General features: G+C 41.6%; 2 protein-coding genes and 1 non-coding gene across 4 annotated transcripts in view; 1 reads left to right on the top strand and 2 right to left on the bottom strand.

Moving 5' to 3' along the window:
• Positions 1-4,953, bottom strand: part of LOC143287654 (solute carrier family 35 member F6-like) — a 33,064-nt gene extending 28,111 nt beyond the window's left edge. The window contains exons 1-3 of the mRNA XM_076595805.1: positions 4,753-4,953; positions 876-948; positions 172-421 (exon numbers count right to left, since the gene is read on the bottom strand). Coding sequence (XP_076451920.1) covers positions 172-421; positions 876-948; positions 4,753-4,832 — 403 coding nt within the window. The 5' untranslated portion in view covers positions 4,833-4,953. The remainder of the gene's footprint in view (positions 1-171; positions 422-875; positions 949-4,752) is intronic.
• A 137-nt stretch (positions 4,954-5,090) lies between these two features.
• On the top strand, positions 5,091-5,162 carry Trnap-agg (transfer RNA proline (anticodon AGG)). Its single transcript has one exon. It is a non-coding gene; the product is annotated as a tRNA-Pro (tRNA).
• A 3,886-nt stretch (positions 5,163-9,048) lies between these two features.
• LOC143287656 (vacuolar ATPase assembly protein VMA22-like) lies at positions 9,049-16,472 on the bottom strand. Of its 2 annotated transcripts, XM_076595806.1 has the most exons (3): positions 16,379-16,472; positions 12,965-13,501; positions 9,049-11,991 (listed from the first exon to the last, which is right to left on the bottom strand). In XM_076595806.1, the coding sequence occupies exons 2-3, from the start codon at positions 13,017-13,019 to the stop codon at positions 11,309-11,311; spliced, it is 738 nt and encodes a 245-aa protein (XP_076451921.1). In that variant the 5' UTR covers positions 13,020-13,501; positions 16,379-16,472; the 3' UTR covers positions 9,049-11,308. The 2 variants fall into 2 exon arrangements, with proteins under 2 accessions (XP_076451921.1, XP_076451922.1); XM_076595807.1 differs by lacking the exons at positions 12,965-13,501; positions 16,379-16,472 and adding an exon at positions 12,511-12,775.
• Positions 16,473-16,544: the final 72 nt, after the last annotated feature.

The raw sequence follows: 16,544 nt of genomic DNA, 5'->3' as shown, positions 1-16,544 counted from the left end.
TCATGCAATTCATTCACACACACATGCACAAAAAAAAAAGAGAAATAATTTTTTTTTAAATCCAACAAATCCAACATGTGCACATACATTCTCCAGATGTTCACACGCATGCTCAAATCAAATACACATAAGCACAAGGCAATGACCACAAAGGGCCACCATCCTGCTCACCATTCTCTTGCTCATCAGCGCCAGGATTAAGCATGCGAACATCATTGCCATCTTGAATATTCTCTTCTCCTTCCGCCAGCAAAGGCTGGTCATCCTCACCATCTACAGGCTGTGGCTGGGCATAGGCCTGATCCCTGGCCTCGATGCGGTTAGGTCCGTAGATGTGGGGATTGCGACGCGGGGTCACTCCGCCCGTGATGATGTACCACAGCAAGAGGCACAACGCTTGTGCCAGAAACTCAAATGCCATCTGCAATGCGGTTTTTTGTTGTTGTTGTTGTTTTTGTTGTTGTTGGTTTTTCTTTTAATGCTGTTTTTCCACATGTGTAACATTACTGAGTTCACAGGCACATACACACACACACACACACACACACACACACACACACACACACAAACACACCTAAATTCACTTTGGTGAACAGATGCTGAATGAATCACACACACACACACACACACACACACACACACACACACACACACACACACACATCTGTATGCCAATGAGAGACTTTTTTTTTCTCTTTAAGCCAGTCAACACTTCAAGGACTGTCTTTCCTTCTCACTCCCCTCTCCACTCCCATCAATCAATTCTTCCCTATTGTTCACCCCCTCCCATACCCATACAGCCACTGCAGTGACATCAGAAAGGCTTCTGTACATATAGTATACTCAGAGAATGGCTGCTGCGTGTATATACTTACCAGAAGAAATGGATGCTCAAAGGGATGCTCTCTCCAATGGCTCACTCCTGTAGCATTGTGGTGTTTGGCAATTCTGTAAAAAAAAAATTTTTTTTAAATTTAATCCTAAAAACAAATAAATATTTTTTTCTTTTATGGGGGAAAATATAGTTGATCTCAAGGAAAAATAAGAACGGGGCACTTATTTTGTTTAAATCTCCACTCCTTTATCTCTCTCTCTCTCTCTCTCTCTTTATTAACTCATTCCTATCACAGTATCTTTTCACTTTCACTCCTTGGTTTAAGCTAGTTGAAAACTGCTAAGCGCGTTGGGCTACGCCGCTGGTCAGGCATCTGCTTGGCAGATGTGGTGTAGCGTATATGGATTTGTCCGAATGCAGTGACGCCTCCTTGAGCTACTGAAACTGAAACTGCTAATATGGAGTTGATAGATGGTGTGAGAGGTCATACCCATGTTCCTCAAGGTCTATTATTCCCCCAAAATCAATTTACTTTCAGCTAGGTGTGCCTTCCCCCAGGTCTGTGTTTTTTCTTGAGATAACATTTTCGGGATCTATGTTTTCCCATGTCTATATTCCATCATGTCTATGGCCACTGCTGACCACTGTTGACCACAATGCAAAAGTGCTCAAATTGTGGGTGGGGGGGGGGGTGGTTTCATGCCTGAGCCTTGTGAAGACTTGTCAGACTTTTGACCACTACACGAGAGAGAGAGAGTGTGTGTGTGTGCGTGTGTGTGTGTGAGTGTCTATATGTGTGTGTGTGCACACGTGTGCATGTGTGTGTGTGTGAGTGTGTGTGTGTGTGAGTGTGTGTGTGTGTGTGTGTGTGTGTGTGTGTTGTCATTGACACATTCCATCGGTCTTGTTTGTAAGTTCTGAGTATAAACCAAATTTAGTTGACAACAACAATGAAAAAAATAATAAGTATTCTAAAACATCAGTAAACACATTCAGCAAGAACAACCTGGACCACAAGGTGTGCAGCAGTCTTTAGTCAGTAATCAAACCAGTCACACAACTTATTCTTATTGCCCTGAGTTGTTAATTTCTGTTACCTATTTCCCACTATTTGTATTTGTACATTGTATTTCTCTTTTTTTTATCACAACAGATTTCTCTGTGTGAAATTTGGGCACACTGCAAGTACCACCCTTTTTTTTTCCCCCTGCATGCAGTTTTGTTTGTTTTTTCCAATTGAAGTGGATTTTTCTACATAATTTTGAGAGGGACAACCCTTTTTGTTGTCATGGGTTCTTTTACGTGCACTAAGTGCATGGTGCACCCGGGACCTCGGGTTATCGTCTCATCCAAATGACTAGCGTCCAGACCACCACTCAAGGTCTAGTGGAGGGGGAGAAAATACCGGCGACTGAGCCATGATTCGAACCAGCGTGCTCAGATTCTCTCGCTTCCCAGGTGGGCGCATTACCTCGAAGCCATCACTCCACATCGATGTTAATTGTTCATGCTCTGGGCCCCTGTGAGATGGAGGCAGAGTGTATAATAAAAACACACTGCACCCGATACTATTATTATCGTTATTACTATTATCATTATCAGTAGTGTAGTAGCTGCAGTTTGTTTTTGGTTTTCTGTTGTTGTTGTTGTTGTTTTTTTAACATTATAGTTATCATTTATTTATTTATTTATTTGTGTAAGCTTATCTATTATTTATTCACCTTTTTTTTTGTTTTCTTTTTTTTTTTCCTCAAGGCCTGACTAAGCGCATTGGGTTACACTGCTGGTCAGGCATCTGCTTGGCAGATGTGGTGTAGCGTATATGGATATGTCCGAAAGCAGTGATGCCTCCTTGAGCTACTGAAACTGAAACTGAAACTGTTGTTGTTGTTTTTTTCAATGTTCTATAAGATTTCTTGATCGGGATGAATACTGTTGAATGTCATATTCATGATATGTTTTGTGTAAAAAAATAAAATAAAATAAAATAAAATAACCAATATGTTATATATTTGAAAAGGGGAAAAAATTTCAAAGAAAATTTCACACACAGTGTGGACAAGGAAGTAGATTAGCAAGACATGACATGTCTGTACACATGCAAGACCACATGACCATTGTCGTCTCCCTTGTGGTTTTCCTTTCTAGAAGGAAGTCTGGGCGTTGACTTTTAGTCACCCAGGGAAGAAGGAAAAAGATGGTACACTATGATAATGTGTGTGGATGTGTTTATGAACCACTTTATCAGTTTGAACAGGGATAATGTGTGTGTGTGTGTGTGTGTGTGTGTGTGTGTGTGTGTGTGTGTGTGTGTGTGTGTGTGTGTGTGTGTGTGTGTGTGTGTGTTATACACAAGAGCTTGTCATGAATACACTATGATATTGTGTGTGGATGTGTTTATGAACCACTTTATGAGTTTGAACAGGAATAATGTGTGTGTGTGTGTGTGTGTGTGTGTGTGTGTGTGTGTGTGTGTGTGTGTGTGTGTGTGTGTGTGTGTGTTATACACAAGAGCTTATCATGAATACACTATGATATTGTGTGTGGATGTGTTTATGAACCACTTCATGTGTTTGAACAGGGGTAATGTTGATGCATGTCTTCATCACTAAATGTGTGTGTGTGTGTGTGTGTGTGTGTGTGTGTGTGTGTGTGTGTGTGTGTGTGTGTGATATAGGCAAGTGTCTGTCATGAATACACTATGATATTGTGTGTGGATGTGTTTATGAACCACTTTATGAGTTTGAACAGGGATAATGTTGATGCATGTCTTCATCACTATGTGTGTGTGTGTGTGTGTGTGTGTGTGTGTGTGTTATACGCAACAAGTGTCTGTCATGAATACACTGTAATATTGTTTGTGGATGTGTTTATGAACCACTTTCTGTGTTTGAACTTGTACAGGGATAATGTTGATGCATGTCTGGGTCACTAAATGTGTGTGTGTGTGTGTGTGTGTGTGTGTGTGTGTGTGTATGTGCACGCATGTGTGCACATGGGCATATACAGTACTATGCATCCATGTGCATGTGTTTTCTGTCAGATCAAATGCATGAAAATAAATTAATTTGGAAGCAAGTTTATTTGTAAACTTCAGATCAGTCAGTATAAACAATACTAAATGTTTTTCTTAACCAATTTTCGTACCATTTTATTATTATTTTTTAATTTTTATAAAGTTTGTTTAAAAAACAATATGAAAATATAGCATACCCTGTAAAATAAAAGTATAAACCTAATCTATCTGACAATTTTTTTTTTTTTAAATATCAGTATTCTTAAACATCAGTAAACACATTCAGTAAGAAAAATCTGGATTACAAGGTGTGCAAACATCTTTAGACAGTAACCAAGCCAGTCACACAACTTAATGGTCTGTAAGGAGTTCCTTTTTTGTCTTTATCACAGAATGTCTGAATAAAATAGTTATTGTTAGCCTGTGTTATCTCTCTCTCTCTCTCTCGGCCCGTCTCTAACTCTTCATCGCTTCTAAAATAGTGTTTCAATATCATTATTCTTATCCTTGTAATTCTCTCTCTCTCTCTCTCTCTCTCTCTCTCTCTCTCCACCCACACACACACACACACACACACACACATTCATTATTCATTGTGTTAATATGTGTCTATTCTAATATTGTATTACTTGTCCTCTCCTTATATATCAACATGTTTTATCAGCGTGTAGGCCTGATAAGGCCTTTTGCCCGCTTGAAGTGGGGAAGAAAAGGAGAGTCCCCATCTTAATTCTTGCTATCACTGCATGGATCGTGAAAGCAACGTAAAAAATATTGATATTGATAACTCAAGCAAACAAGTTTCCACAGACTGAATGACTGATCTTGAGGGAAAGAAACTGACACACAAAGAACGCAAGCAATCATTCCATTCATCAGCACACAAAGCATCAAAACTTACTGCGGCGTGATAGTGTAGACTGTGCTTGAACCGACATAGATAAAGCTGAGAATTATATCTTCAACAGGAATCCTCGGCATGTTGGTGAAGACTTGGTAGAACGACCAGAAAGTCAGAAAGTACGCCAAGAGATGTCACTGTCTGAAACAACTTCCTTCCCTGTGCATTGGTTTGCGGCTGTTTGCTTGTGCTGTCGTCGGGCAAAACCCTGCCAAATTTAAAACTTCCGGGTAAGCGAGCAAGAAAAAAAAATGGGGGAGGGGGGGGGAATCTCCCTTTCCCCGTCTCCATCCATATGCAAGCTATATGTAATTTTGGATTTCCTCTTCACATCAGTTGGCTCGTTGGTCTAGGGGTATGATTCTCGCTTAGGGTGCGAGAGGTCCCGGGTTCAAATCCCGGACGAGCCCAATTTTTTTTTTCCTCCGTGAAAGGCCATGACTGCAATTGAATCAGCAGTTTAAGACCTTAAGATTTGCTACGAATTAAAGGTTTAAGAATTAATAATAATGATCATAATAATAATATTAATAACAATAGCAATAGGCAAGCGTGGCGTCTGCCGCAATCTGAGACTCCAAACTTCATTAACAAGCTGTTCATGTGGGCCTCCCAGATGTTAGCATTTTTAAAATAAATAATCTCTTTTTCTGAACGCGTGTTAAAAAAAAGGGGAAAAAAAAGAAGAAAAAAAGATTTTGGATGTGGATGAAAAAACAACAACTTTTAAGCAGCACATTGACGATGCAGTAAAATAAAAAATCTGTAAAAAAAAAAAATAAAAAAAAAAATAATAATAATAAATAAATACAATAATAATAATAATAATAATAAATAAAACAACTTGGCAAATAGACTGAACAGCATCACAGCCAATAGGGGTGAGCGGGGATTGATGAGCAAGCGAGCTATGGCTCAGTTCAGTGTCATTGTAGATGATGCGATGCAGATCGGTACTAGCTCAGGTGTTCTGCATTTGGGTTAGGAGTGAAGTGTGGTAGACTGGCAACTAAAACTGATTAAAAAAAAAAAAAAAAAAATCTTCTTCTTCTTCTTCCTTTTTTTTCCTTCGTTTTTTTCTGTTAATCTGTCTGGCATTGTGTGCAGTTTCAGTTTCAGTAGCTCAAGGAGGCGTCACTGCGTTCGGACAAATCCATATTCGCTACACCACATCTGCCAAGCAGATACCTGACTAGCAACGTAACCCAACGCGCTTAGTCAGGCCTTGAGAAAAAAAAAGATAAATACATAAAAAAATGACTACTACCACTACTAATAATATGTGTAAGGCACAAAAACTTTATGAAGTCAGCTATAAGCGTACATAAATAAAATAATAATAATAATAATAAAATTAAAAAGTAGTAGTAGTAGTAGTAGTAGTAGTAATAAATAAATAAATAAATAAGACAACAATGATGATAAATAAGCAAATAAATGTAAAAATGGAGACACACATTCACACATACACCCACATATGCATAACAGATATGCACCAAACACGCAGTTTCACAGATATGAAAACACAGTCAAATACACGTACATGAGCCCCAACACACACATACACACATTACCCTGCACCTCCTCTATCCCCCTCCTCCACACACTCATTTCTAGGCTACGTATCACAGCTTCCACGGCACACACACACACACACACACACACAGATGAACACTTACTTGTACAAGCACACACACACATACGCCCATATCCCCCACTGGTCGCATCAAGTGAAGACATTTCTTTGGCTGATTTCCCCCATGTGGGACAGAGTGTTATCAGCGGTGACTGTGGTCTGCTGTGATGTATATGTGTTTGCATGCATATTATGTTTGTATGTATACATAAATTATAGTTTGCTGTGCACATTGTACAAAGTGTGTACTTTTGATGCATCAGTTGTCTTGTCAATGTTTGAAAGGTTTCTCACTTCGCTGGACTTACAGCATGTTTCTATGTATAGTGTAACGTATTCTAACTTAATTTGTACTGGAACTATTCTATTGTAAAGTGATTGGATCTGAATTCATTTCATTTGGTGTTGTGCAATAATTACTATTATCATCATCATTCTTATCATTATTGTTATCATCATCAGTGTCTACAGTATACAGCCGGCTCAATACTGTGACCACTCACGCGTTCAGTTCAGTTCAGTTCCTCAAGGATGAGTCTCAGCGTTCAGACCAATCCATATACGCTACACTACATCTGACCAGCCAATGAACTTCTGGCCGACGCCTGATACATTAGTTCTTATTATCAATATTTTATTGTCGCCTTTCTCTCCCTGTGAGTATCAGATACACAGACTGAGGTGAGTGCACTAGCTTGCAGATCTGCTGTGATCTTGATATTGTGTTTTATAATCATTTTATGTGGAAGCTATGTGTGTGTGTGCATGTGTGTGTGTGCATGCATGAGGGTGGTGGGGGGTGTGGGGTGTGGGGGGGAATGAGAAAGTATGCATGAGCTGCCATTGTTTTTGTGATTTTTAGATGTGGAATGGCTGATGATTGTCAATTTAATACAATAATAGCCCGGCTCAGTTGCATATGCTATTTGAAGTCATTGGAGTCTTGAAGTCAGTCTTAAGCTATGTGTATTCGCTTGAGATAAGGTGTGGTGCCTGGCATATGACCAAAATCATACCACGTCATCGGTATTGATATTCATAAAAACATATTGAGAGGGGTGGGGCCAGTTTAGGCAAAAGACCCAAACCACCCCAAGACCTATATAATAGACAATGTAGCATACAATATGATATAGAAGCGAATATTGAGGTGGGGGTACTGAGGGGAGGCAGAGTGAGTGAAGGGGGGTGTCAGTTTCAGCACAGGGCAAAAATCACTCCCACAACAGTGTTTTAAACACTTAGTTTTGGTGGAGGGACAAAACTGACCTCTCCCATTTCCGACGCTTTCGTTTGGAATGTTATGAGCGATGGTGAGCTCAGACATAAAGGCTAAAATCACTCTCTGTCATTGTGTTTTGTATATTTACATAGGGTGAATGGACAAAACCCCTCACCATCCCCACGTTTATGTTTGTGTGCTGAAGGAGGGTGATATTCATAAGGCCTAAATCCCCCCCCCCCCTGCCCCCCCCAAAAAAAACAACAAAAAACCATCCTCTGTAAGTGTTCATGAGGACAGGTGATTTTGAACAGAAGGGCCATATCACACCCCTTTCATGTGCCACATTTGTTGAAAGGGGTGGGGTGGGGGTGAGATCAGTGGGGTGAGGGTGGAGAGAGACAGACAGACAGACAGAGACACAGAGAGAGACAGAGACAGAGAAGGACAAGGATAAGAAAAAAAAAATTATTGAATAAACAAAATGTTCATTTCAAGGGCTTATATAGAACACATCAATCAATTACATTTCGTATGAAGTGAAAAGTTTCTCGCTGGGAATCATTACCCAACATACTGATGACAAACTTGAGCTGGCATTACTAAATAACCAGCTGCTCTTGCTTTTTCTTTTTTAATCAGAAAACTTCTACACTTTAAACTTCCTCTTCCTTCACACATGACTACACTCCCCAGATCATCATATATTTGCAAATATTAATGTACATGCGTACTCACAGAAATACTTATATATATATATGTGTGTGTGTATATATATATATATATATATATATATATGTGTGTGTGTGTGTGTGTGTACATATATATATATATATATATATATATATATATATATATATATATATATATATATAAAGTTAAGTTTTCGCTTTGACAGGCTTTCTTTACCTTCATTACGTCTTGTTTTTTCCTAGTAATCTATGTTTTCAATAAATAAATATAAGGCTCTGTGACTAACTGTTCAAAAGTTTAAAAATATTTGGATGACACATAGCATATATAAAAATATTTGGATGACACATAGCATATATAAAAATATTTGGATGACACATGGCATATATAAAAATATTTGGATGACACATGGCATATATATATATGTGTCATCCAAATATTGTTATATATGCCATGTGTCATCCAAATATTTTAAAACTTTTGAACGGTTAGTCAAAAAGCCTTGTATGTATTTATGGAAAACATATATATATATATATATATATATATATATACACACATATATATATATATATAGAGAGAGAGAGAGATAGATAGATGGACAGATATATATATATATACACACACACGGGCAACACAGAAACAAACACACTTTGAAAACACCGCAAATTAATCCAGAAGAAAACAGGCAACATGTAAAATGACAGAAACATTCTTTTGCACTGACAAATCAACCAGATAATGATTCACAATGCAAACATGTTTTATTTACTTATGTATCGATACAAATTAATCAAATCATACATGACAAAAAAAGAAAGTTCACAACAAAAGTTGACTGCCACCAAATGAGGTTCAGTATTTGTGTAGTAACTAGTATGTAATCAAATCAAATCAAAGCTTATGACAATAATAATATCCTTTACACTGTGGGCTTCACTTCCATTTCACAGTTCCTCCAATTCTTTGCATCTCATTGCAAATAATCACCCATATATAAATTTTCAAAGACTTTAGAGTTCTTAAAACACACACATACATATATATATATATTTCAAATGAACTTTTTTTTTTAATCTGAAAATACATTGTAAAAACTGTTTGAGAGAGGGGTTGGTTTCTATTCCAAGAGAGAGGCGAGCAGACAGGGGGATATAGGATCAACTAATGATGCACTCACTCACTCTCTCCTCACATCAATAGCAGGGCCCCATGGAGTGGTTTTTATAGAGTGTTTACTTTACAATACAGCACACACACTAAGCAGTTCACCCTACTTAGCAAAAGCAACACACACTAAGGCAGCACACACTGCCTACTTCCTACAAGCAGCACACAGTAAAAAGTTCACCCTGCACCTAAAGCAGCACCTACAAGCAGGATCTACAAGCAGCACCTACAAGCAGCACACAGCCCAACAGGGATTTCCTTGCTCCTCACACCACTGATCAATCAGTCACCCTGTGTCAGACAGTTTTTCTGGGAGACAGCTAAGAACTGGCTGTGCTGACTGGTCTTATCTCTTCCCACAACATACTGTGCATACTAATGCAAGCTACAACACACACTCCCCAACTAGTTGAACTGAAATAACCAATCTTTTCTTGTCCTAGTGACGCTATGTGAATGACTGACAGATTCACTGCTTAATCCCAATTCATCTAATTCAACAGATTGATCTGATTTGCTACAATTCAACCCACTTGTCTAGACATATTCTATGACGACAAGTTCACCCGTTTACGTCACAAAGAGATTGGGGAGACAGGACAATACAACTCTCTTCGCGGGGGCGCGAAGGGATGGGGAGGGAAGGGGGACAGAGTGTGGGTGGTGGGGGGTGACACTGCTGGCACACTATAACAACATAAACAAAGAAAAGATTTTTAAATTGTTTCTCAATGCACTTCAAAACAGGTGAGCTGGTCACAGGCTATTGGAAGCTCTAAAACCACATAACATTATCATTTCAAAGGCCAACATTTTATTAAAACAGATCTGAGCACATCACTCCTCTTTTGCAACATCTCCACTGGCTTACACAAAATAAAGTACAAGATCAGCACTCTATGTCATAAATGTGTTCACAAATCAGCCCCTTCCTATCTCTGTGGCTGCCTTCACCTCTCCACTCCATCTTGCTCACTACAATTGTTATTTCTCTGTCTCTGGACCTTGCAATTGGAATGAACTTCCTCTTTCGCTTCGTCAAGTCTCCACACTCACCTCTTTCAAGTCTGGCCTTAAAAGCTACCTCTTCCCAAAATAGCCTCCCTTCCCTGCCTCTTCCTTGTCTTCAGTTTCTCCAGTTTCAGAGTTATGCATGCGTGTGAATGACTGGTGCGAAAGCGCTTTGATTTGTCTATGTAATAATGAAAAGTCAGCATAATAACACCACCAACAAAAAAAACACCAAAACATGTTCATTTCATCAAAAACAACAAAAAAGCAAGCACACACACACTAACACACACATCCAAATATCCACACAAACACACTGTTTCGTTCATGCATTCTCCTCCACTTTACCGAAACAACTGATTACTGCAGTTGTATGTCAGAAAAATGGTATTCATCCAGGACAATGCTCTCTGAAGTCAGATAGAGACAACAACAACAAAAAAAAAAAAGAAAAAAAAAAGTCAGTCAATAACCTGCTACCATATGTATGCTTCAGACTTTGGGCAATGAAGCCACATGCATGTACACTGATGATGCCACATTACATTGTCATCTTCATTCTCAGGAGAAACCTGGCAAGTGTGCATCTGTTACAATGGTGTGCATGTGTCTGTTTCTCTGTGTGTGTGTGTGTGTGTGTGTGTGTGAAGGAACTATGTGTATATTATTTTTTTAGTTGTGAAAATTGGCATAAATAAATCTGATCAATGTGAATCACAAACGCAACATGGGAATACAACTGTTTTCTATAAGCTGTTTGATCAGCACAGTTACTTTATCAAGACATTTTCCACCATCACACATCTTTTTTCACACAAATAGTATCATGTTGCCACAAGGGTTTTCTTCTGTGCCATGAGCTGCTGAAACTTGGCCTGAAGCCCTTGCAATCTGTTCTTGAGATTTGCAATTTCAACAACAATCTCAACTGACTGTTTAAAGAAAGACTGGCACTGTCGTAAATGAGGAGACACCAAAACACCAAACAGAGTCAATGGATCTTGTAAGCGGCGAGGCTCTCTGGAGATTGCACCATCTTTGTTCTCATCTGCAATTTTTTGCATGCCCACAGTTTCCACTTTCTTTTGATCCTTCTCATTCTGACCTTTACGCTGACGAAGGTGGTCAGATTGCTTGGTTTTCTGGTTGTCTATGTTCTTTGTTGCACCAGTCTGTTTCTGTACCAGACTAATGTCTATGCTGGTCCAGGAAGGGCCATCACCTGCATCATCACTGCATTTATCTTCACCTGTAGTCACATCCACAACTGAAGCAGCTTCCATCTCCATTTCATTTTTGGCAAACTGCAGCGCCCCAACATTGCGAGTCCCCCCCATGGAGTAGCGTGCCCGTGACATGCTGAGAAACCCACTGCGCATGAGAGCCTCTAATCGGGCCTGACTCTGGTAGAGGGATTCAAGTGTGTCAAAAAACTCCAATGTCACTTGGTCCAGGGATTGACAAACGCTTGTAAGGTCGCTACTGGATTCCATTGCTGTCGAAATATCTGGAAAACAAACAGACTGCAAATGAAAACCAGCTATAAACATCCTGTGTTCTGGTTATATGTATATTGCTAATATAGTAATAAAAACCTCTTGTAAGTTTCATTCACTTTCAAGGAGGCGTCAAAGCATGCAGACTGATCAATGTACACTACACAGCATCTGCTGAAAAAATGAAAGGCGGTAGATGCCTCGCCAATGCATAATATGATAAACCCAATGCGCTTGTCAGGGCGTATACTTTGGGAGCATGAGTGAAGAAACAAGAATCGTTGTCAGGTCACCAGTTCATTTTGTTTTGGTCTTTTAGTTATGAAATCAGACGAAGAGAGAAGTGTTATTTACACGTCTACACATTTATCCAGTAACATATTTAATTATACGTTTTAACAGAAACGTTGCTGTGATGCTACTGTCATGGGACGAATGGGTATCACTATCAGTGTGGGTAATGTTCAACTTTAGAATACTAAACTCAGGGGGGCTGTTTAGACGAAAAACAAAGGGTGTTTTAGGCTCACCTCGATGCGCTGAGTTGAATGGAACCATCAGCTAAGCTCTAGGACCACTCCTTTCCCATGAAACTGCGACAAATACACAGTAAGCTGAGTACTCGTTCCCCACCTGCACGCCATTTTGACTGCTGATCACGTGGGTGAACGGCAGTCAAAATGGCTTGCAGGTGGTTGCTCTGGCTGTGATCGGCTGAGCTTACTGTGTATAAAATTGTCGCAGTTTCATGGGAAAGTAGTGGTCGTACAGCTTAGCTGAGGGTTCCATTCAACTTAGCGCATCGAGGTGAGCCTAAGACACCCTTTGTTTTTCGTCTAAACAGCCCCCCTGAGTTTAGTATTCTAAAGTTGAACATTACCCAAAAGCTGGAATGATCAATACAAATATTCTACTTTAAAATTCCAATTAACGAATGAAATCACACACACACACACACACACACACACACACACACAAACTTACACCAAAGATTTGCGTTGAGGCTGACGAAGCAACAAGAAGAGAAGACAACTCTCATGTCGAAATCGAAATCTTGGCCACAATCCACAGTTGAAGCAATGAAGAAGCGCGAGCCAAAAAGTTAAATGTATAAAAATTGTATCGATGAGTGTGAGAGCCAAATCCAGATGAAATGATTTAGCAGATCACAACCAGCCCAATCACACTGGGTCGATTCGAGCAAGCCACCGAAGCTCATCGTTTGCAGTGAATATATTAGGCTAGGGAATATGTATAGATTAAAATTTGCGTCAGGTCCAAATGTGACTGAGCAACAAAACTGCCGTTCGTTTTACGATTAAATAGAATAAACCATGTTGATCACACTGATATAAAGTTTACCACTATTGGGGGCGGAAAGATAATTAGATTTTTATTTTTTTATTTTTTTTATTACTAGTTCAGCCCGTGTCACGGAGAGCGCCTTACAAAGAGTCGCAAGGCAAAAACATGCGAAGGTTACGCAAGCGCGGCGACATGGTCTCAGAAGCTGACTGTGTACTGTGGGAGTAGATGGGGTGATGGGGGTGGGGGCAGTATGATGTGACAAACTTTCGCTCAGAGCTGCTTTGCCGCAACACCGACTAATGGGTGATGAATTATATTTTTTTTTAAAGAAGCCCCAACTCACACCAGCGTTAAAGGCCTACATCCAAGCTGCAAGAACAAGCTGGATGGAGAAAACAGTAAAGCTGAACCTTGACAGAGATGGCAACAAACTCTGGAAACTCACCAAAGCCATGAACAACGAAGAGACAAGGTCAGCGCCTGTCGTGCTTCAAAAAGACCAGGAGATGGTGACAGGGAGAGATGCAGCAAACTGCTTCATAGACAGCTATGAGCAGATCAGCAACATCACTGTGTCAGAGGACAGAAAACAACCAGTCCATGATGAAATAAAGAATCATCAGGATGACCAAGACCAACTGACCTGAATATATGGACAGGCCTTTCAAACTGAAGGAGTTTGAAGAAGTTGTAAAGTCTTTGCAGGACAAAACATCTCCAGGTCCTGACAAAATCACCAACGAAATGCTAAAACACCTTGGCACCAAAACAAAGACCAAACTTCTTGCTCTCTTCAACAACAGTTGGAAGACGGGGCATGTTCCACAGAGCTGGCGAGAAGCTGACATGGTGCCCATCCACAAGAAGGGCAAAGACACAGCCAGGGCTGATAGATATCGCCCCATCAGCCTCACCAGCGGCGTGGGCAAGCTCCTAGAGCGTATGATCAACTCGCGCCTAGTTTGGCACCTGGAGAAGAAAAACATCATTACTCCAGAGCAGGCAGGCTTCCGCCAACATCATTCCACTGAGGACCAAGTGACCTACATAGCCCAGAAGATCGAGGATGGCTTCCAGGACAAACAGCATACACTGACGGTGTGGACAGACATGGAAAAGGCATACGACTGACAAAGTCTGGAAGGATGGCCTCCGGAGGAAGCTCCAGAAGAGTGGTGTGACTGGCTGTATGTACCAGTGGATCTCGCAGTACCCTGAACAATAGGAAGGCCCGAGTCCATGTCAATGGAGCATACAGTCGAAAGAAGACACTGAGAGAAGGAGTTCCTCAGGGAGGTGTCCTCAGCCCAACCAACACTATTCCTCGTCTTTATCAACGACATCGTCAAAGATATGCCACGCAAAGTCCAGGGAGCCATCTATGCAGACGATCTTGTCCTATGGTACTCGGAAGAACACCACACAACTGCCAACTACAGACTACAGCAGCCGGGTGCTGAATGTTCTCAAAAGCTGGACAAAACAGTGGCTGGTGACAATTAATGCCAAAAAGATTAATTACACTGTTTTCAGCCTCTCACCCAAAGAACAGAAGGCCAACCTGCGCATCAATGGACAAACTCTGCTTGCTGAGAACGACCCCACGTATCTGGGAGTTACTTTTGACAAACGCTTGACGTGGAAGAACCAAGCAGAGAAAGCAGAATCAAGATCAAAAGTATGACTTGCCCTCATGAAGAAGCTGGCAGGAACAACATGGGGTGCAGACAACACGACCCTCAGGAGGCTGTACACTGGTAGAGTCAGGCCAGTGCTGGACGATGGCACTAGTGACTGCATGGGGCACTACGGCCAAGTCCAACTTTGAACGGATCAGCAAGGTTCAGAATCAAGCTACCTGTATCATCACAGGGGCCATGAGGTGTACGCCAATTCAGGAGCTTGAAACCATCACAGAGCTCCACCCCCTTGAGGAACGCAGAGACGCCAAACTCCTGACCCAGGCTGCCAAGTTCAAGAGGTTGCAAGGCCACCCCATGAAGGACAGACTGTCCCAGCCAACAAAAGGACGGCTGAAGAGAGGGAGTTTCATGTACCAGAGCAGGATCCTAGAACGGCAACACCAGGATATCCCTGACCATGCCCCCAAAGTGATACCCCGGTGTCGGTCTTGCCGTCCCTGCCTGGAGCGAGGGAACCCCTCCCCTCATCCAGTGCAGCATCCCTGGTGTTGGTCCCAAAGATTCCCAAAGCGGCCCTGAAAGTCCCTCACCTTTGAACACCTCCACACCCAGTTCCCGGTCAAAGAGTTCTGGACTCATATCTACACTGACGGCTCTGCGACAGATGCCATTCGGAATGGAGGGCAGGAGTCTATGTTCAATATCCAGGAGGCAGAGAAGAAAAGATCTGCCTCGCTACTGGCCTGTACTCCACCAATTACAGAGCCGAAGCAGAAGCCTTGAAAACAGCAGCAGCCCACATCGAGGTCAGCCCCTACGCCAGCCACAACGTCAAGTTGTCTTCCTGACCGACGCCCTGTCCATTTTGCAGGCCCTTTGGTCCAACAGAGATCCAGAACTCAACGATCTGTCCTCCTCTCTCGCCTCGGCCTCTGCACAAGTCACACACGGTCACCCTGCAGTGGATTCCCTCCCACTGCAACGTGCTTGGCAACGAGACTGCTGACTCCCTGGCAAAGGAAGGCACTACGAAAGAGCAGATGGACAGGTCTACCAACTACTCTGAATCCAGGACCATCATCAAGGCCAATCTGCAGAACAAGTGGAAGCAGCAGCATCCATGCCACAACAGAGCAGACCCGTACTACCTGCTGACTCGTCGAGAGCGGGTAGCCATTTTCAGGCTCAGGACAGGCCACAGCCGCCTGAAACACCACTCCGTATCGGCGACACAGAGCAGTGCCCCTGCAGAACAGGCAGCCAGAAAACAGAACATCTGCTGCAGTCCTGCACGCTGAACCAAGCGCTCCGAGAGAAAACCTGGCCCGACCCGATCCCAGCGACCCGGAAGCTCTACGGAGGACTGGAGGACCTGCAACGTACTGCCGCCTTTGTCGAGGAGACGGGGGAATCCATCTAATAAATGACGAACGAGACAACAACATACCAGCGTTGATTCACGTGTAACATGATGTTGCAGTCGTTGTTTACAGACAAAATAAAAAATGTAAACAATGATAAATACAAATCCGTGTCGTCTGCTAGGCCTTTTAACCTTTTTAAACACTGGTACCAAAATCAGTACGCAGAAACAAAAATAGTCCAAAGCATAT

The sequence above is a fragment of the Babylonia areolata genome, chromosome 11, assembly GCF_041734735.1.
Source record: "Babylonia areolata isolate BAREFJ2019XMU chromosome 11, ASM4173473v1, whole genome shotgun sequence".
NCBI lineage: Eukaryota > Metazoa > Mollusca > Gastropoda > Neogastropoda > Buccinidae > Babylonia > Babylonia areolata.
This window is presented reverse-complemented; position numbering and strand designations above follow the sequence as displayed.

Excerpts from the sequence above, each read along its gene's own strand:
- LOC143287656 (XM_076595806.1), bottom strand. The coding sequence starts at position 13,019 with ATGAGAGTTGTCTTCTCTTCTTGTTGCTTCGTCAGCCTCAACGCAAAT. Across the intron at positions 11,992-12,964 it reads CCTCAACGCAAATCTTTGGT|ATATTTCGACAGCAATGGAA; the intron begins GTAAGTTTGTGT and ends TTTGTTTTCCAG.